Genomic DNA, 4,341 nt, shown 5'->3' on the forward strand with positions numbered 1-4,341 from the left:
GGCTCATGCCTGCAATCCCAGCACTTAGGGAGGCTGAGATGGGCGGATCACGAGGTCAGGAGATCGAGACCATCCTGGCTAACATGGTGAAACCTCGTCCTACTAAAAATACAAAAAATTAGCCGAGCGTGGCGGTGGGTGCCTGTAGTCCCAGCCACTCGGGTGGCTGAGGCAGGAGAACGGCATGAACCTGGGAAGTAGAGTTTGCAGCAAGCCGAGATGGCGCCACTGCGCTCCAGCCTGAAAGACAGAGCAAAACTCCATCTCAGAAAAAAAAAATGTTAATTGTAATACACCCTAACATTTACATCTACACTATTTTATCTAATAAAAATGCTAGTTGTGGTCCACCAAACTCATTTTACAATCCACAGCTAGCAAAATACTGATTAAAATGAAGCTAGACATCCACAAGAAAAGATGTACTTTTAAAGGAGTTCACCTTACGACTGCCTCTGCCTACCATGTGTTCTTCATACGTGGCCATGAAAACTAAGAACCTTTGAGTGTCTGTGAGCTTCGTCGTCTAGAATAGGCTCTGCTCACATGCTACTATAACGGCACTACCTAAGGCACTGGGGGAAAGAAACAGTGTTTATAACTGAAGCCTACAGTGAATTTCAACCTTGATCCACACCCCTCCTTCACATCAACAGGAGGCCCACAAACAAGAATCTCTGTCAGTGAGACCCAGGGTCTGGGTTACTGGTTCTCCCTGAACATATTCTACTGCCGGGGGTGCTAACAGACAGGAGACTAGCCAAAAGAAGGACGGTGGTGGAACAAAAGTCTTGCATCATCAATTAACTTATGGATAAATGACATTTGTTACCAGAAAACAAAAGCATCCTTTTAAGCACCCCAAGCTTTTCATTTAGAGCTGCTCTGGCTTCCATTTCACCCTGACCTAAAAGCAAACATGAGTTTCAGTGTTTCGTTTCCCTGCCCCTTGACTTGCTTTTCATTGGCATGTTTTAGGGAATGAAGTTAACCCTAAAGAATCCTACAGGGCAGAGAGAATCCTGAGCTTAGCTCTCAAGCATCTGGATGAAGCACTTGAGATAGTCACGCTGGTATATCCCATGGAAAAACCCATGAGTGCAGCTGCAGCAGAGTTGCCAATGCACTTCCCATGAGCCATGACTTCACAGTATGCGGCAGCGACCCGTGCTCTGCCTCCATCAAGAGCATTGGGAGGCGGTCCTCCCTGCACATACTCTAATCAAGCCCTATTCAGAACTAGTAAAGTCAAGTGACCTTGAGTGCTCCGGAAGGGCACTTGTGTTGATTAGAAGGCTCTTGTAAGAATTTCATCAATAACTTTTAACTGCAAATCATTTTAAAACTGATTTTTTTTTTTTTTTTTTTTTTGAGACAGAGTCTCAGTCTGTTGCCCAGGCTGGAGTGCAGTGGTGTAATCTTGGCTCACTGCAACCTCTGCCTCTTGAGCTCAAGCAATTCTCTTGCCTCAGCCTCCTGAGTAGCTAGGAATTACAGGTGTGCCATCATGCCCAGTTAATATTTGTATTTTTAGTAGAGACGGGGTTTCACCGTGTTAGCCAGGATGGTCTCGATCTCCTGACCTCGTGATCCACCCGTCTCGGCCCCCCAAAGTGCTGGGATTACAGGCTTGAGCCACCGCGCCCAGCCAATTTCTGTATTTTTAGTAGAGATTGGGTTTCGCCATGTTGGCCAGGCTGGCCTCGAACTCCTGACCTCAAGTGATCTGCCTGCCTCGGACTCCCAAAGTGCTGGGATTACAGGTGTGAGCCACTATACCTGGCCTAAAGCTGACGTTAAGCATTAATTTTTACAAACCCTGATTTTGCCCACTTATGGCATATCCAGAAACTGGGGCCCATGGCCCTGCCTGCTAAGCTCCAGGATATTCCTAGCCACCTCAGAGGTGGGCCCCAAGCCCAGCTCTGTACTGCCTATCTGAAGGCCTAAGTATAGGTGGGGACTCACAAAGTTACTAAAGTAATCGAGAAATTTTACAAGATTTTATTTCACACTAAGGTAATCACTGAATTACAGACACTGTCCCTAGGTCCAAAGAAAGGTTCCTAGAGCCATAATTATACACAATTATACAAAGGTGCTTACTAGCTTTCAGACTACCTTCTTTGGAAGTCACAGGGTTCCTTGCACATATTGGAGACAGAGCTCTGGGCCTTCCATCTGAGTTTCCACCAAAATCATACCACTGTTTAATTTTGCTAAAGTAGTGAATGGCATCTTTTTTAAAGGACTATTTCATTAAAATTTGAAAACTGCTGCCCTAGACCTTCAGGGTGAATAATGAAGTGCCAATATCTCTGCCCAATTTTATTTCCTTCCATTTAAAAGGGCTCTGCGCCATTTCACTGCCTTAGAAGTTCATGTTTAGCTCCCAAAGGCAACGGTTCCCAAGTGCCTGACTCAAATGAAAAACCTTTATGTAGATACTTCTATCTTTTTAGTGGAACTTCACAAGGCACTAGAAAACCAGATTGAGGTTTTAAAAAAAAAAAAAAGCAAACAAAACCCCCTAAGACCCCAAAATATCAAAACAGTCAAGCCTTTAAATCCAAAGTTTCGTTTTAGTGGCAAAAGTTTTCCACCTGTTACCAGCCTGAGAAGGGAAGATGGTAAGATTCCTCTTTCCCTGTACTCTGCCTTCCACACCCCCCATCAGAGTGCCCTGCCATGTGGCATTTCAGCAGTCACCAAACCAAACAGACTTACTTCCTCTGCTGTGTCCTTCTCTATCCGAACTATCTTGTTTTCCCAGTAGATTCGCTGAGATTCCAGCTGACTTGTTAGTAAATATGAATACTAGAAACATAGAGAATAAAGACCAAAATGTAAGTCACTGTTGTCAATCTCTGAAATCCAGTTTAACAATCTGATCTTTAATGATCCACAGAAAACTAAAACTAACCAACAGAATGTATATTTACACCCTGGTTCCACTCTACTCCATATATACTGGACCAGGGGACAGAAATGACATTATGCTTCTGTCCTCCTGTGGTTTACAATCTAGTCAGAATAAATGTACTTATAAAAAAAATTATTCTGGTCAAGCTGACTTTAACAAGAACCACAGTGGTTTTAAATCTATGTATAACTCAAACTTACCTGTCTCCCTGCCCCCATGAAGCAGTCCTGTCCCATCCTGTCCCACTCAGCACTTGAGTCAGGTGCCCCTTTTCAGCTCCCTTAGCACTGTGCCTATTAGTAACAGCACTCAGGACAGCAACACTTTATCACCAATTTACCTGCCTGTCTCCCTGACTGGACTGTGAACTCTTTGAAAGTGAGGGTTATCTCTCTACTGCTGTATCTCCAATGCCTGGCACACGGTGGACGTCAAGAACTGTTTGCTGCGTGACGACATGAATGAATGAACAGTGCTGTGTAACCACAGGGAAGGGACAGATGGCATATGACAGTAAGATCTGAGAGAAGGCGAGATTTGAGAGGGCACTGACAGGAGGAGAACAGATAAAGACAGAGATCCGAGTCCAGAGAACTACTTGGCCAAGACAGAACTGTGGACATTAGAATCTCTTCAGAAATGAACGAGTAACACTAATAAGGCTGGTGTGCCAGGTTAGGAGACATGACGCGAGCGGAAGGCTTTAGGGTATTATAATATTGACAAATATGGGCAACGGGGAATTCAAGGCCAAGGAGTGGCAAGGTCACATCTCCATTTTGGAAAAACCATTCTAGAAGACTAGAAGAGATATAAACATGTCTGCAGGCTACAGAGAGGGCAAGAAGAATGTCTATGCTACTGAACCCTAAGCTCCACAACAGCAGGGAGTTTGTTCAATGCTGCGTTTGCAGCACTAGCACCAGTAGGTGACAGCAAATATTTTTTTCTTTTTTTTTTTGTTTAAACCTGGGTCTCACTCTGTTGCCCAGGTTGGAATGCAGTGGTGCAATCATGGCTCACTGCAACCTCAACCTCTTGGGCTCAAGGGATTCTCCTGCCTCAGCCTCCTGAGTAGCTGGGACTACAGGTGCATGCCACCACACCTGGCTAATTTGTTTTTAAATTTTATTTTTAGTAGAGACAAGGTCTTGTTATGTTGCCGAGGCTGGTTTTGAACTCCTGAACTCGAGCGATCAAGCCTTGGCCTCCTGAAGTGGTGGGATTACAGGCATAAGCCACCACGCCTGGCCAATAAATATTTCTTTCTTTTGGAGATGGAGTTTCACTCTTGTCACCCCGGGCTGGAGTGCAATGATGCCATCTCGGCTCACTGCAACCTCCACCTCCCAGGTTCAAGCAATTCTCCTGCCTCAGCCTCCCAAGTATCTGGAATTATAGGCGCCCACCACCACACC

At 45.0% G+C, this 4,341-nt stretch overlaps 1 protein-coding gene across 2 annotated transcripts in view; it reads right to left on the reverse strand.

Annotated features, from left to right (window-relative positions):
• BRAP (BRCA1 associated protein) overlaps positions 1 to 4,341 on the reverse strand; it is a 54,782-nt gene that overhangs the window by 22,442 nt on the left and 27,999 nt on the right. For both annotated transcript variants that reach the window (XM_011936617.1, XM_011936622.1), the window contains one exon: positions 2,728 to 2,817. In XM_011936617.1, coding sequence (XP_011792007.1) covers positions 2,728 to 2,817 — 90 coding nt within the window. The remainder of the gene's footprint in view (positions 1 to 2,727; positions 2,818 to 4,341) is intronic.

The sequence above is a fragment of the Colobus angolensis genome, unplaced genomic scaffold (genome assembly GCF_000951035.1).
Source record: "Colobus angolensis palliatus isolate OR3802 unplaced genomic scaffold, Cang.pa_1.0 Scaffold10, whole genome shotgun sequence".
NCBI classification, from domain to species: Eukaryota; Metazoa; Chordata; class Mammalia; order Primates; family Cercopithecidae; genus Colobus; species Colobus angolensis.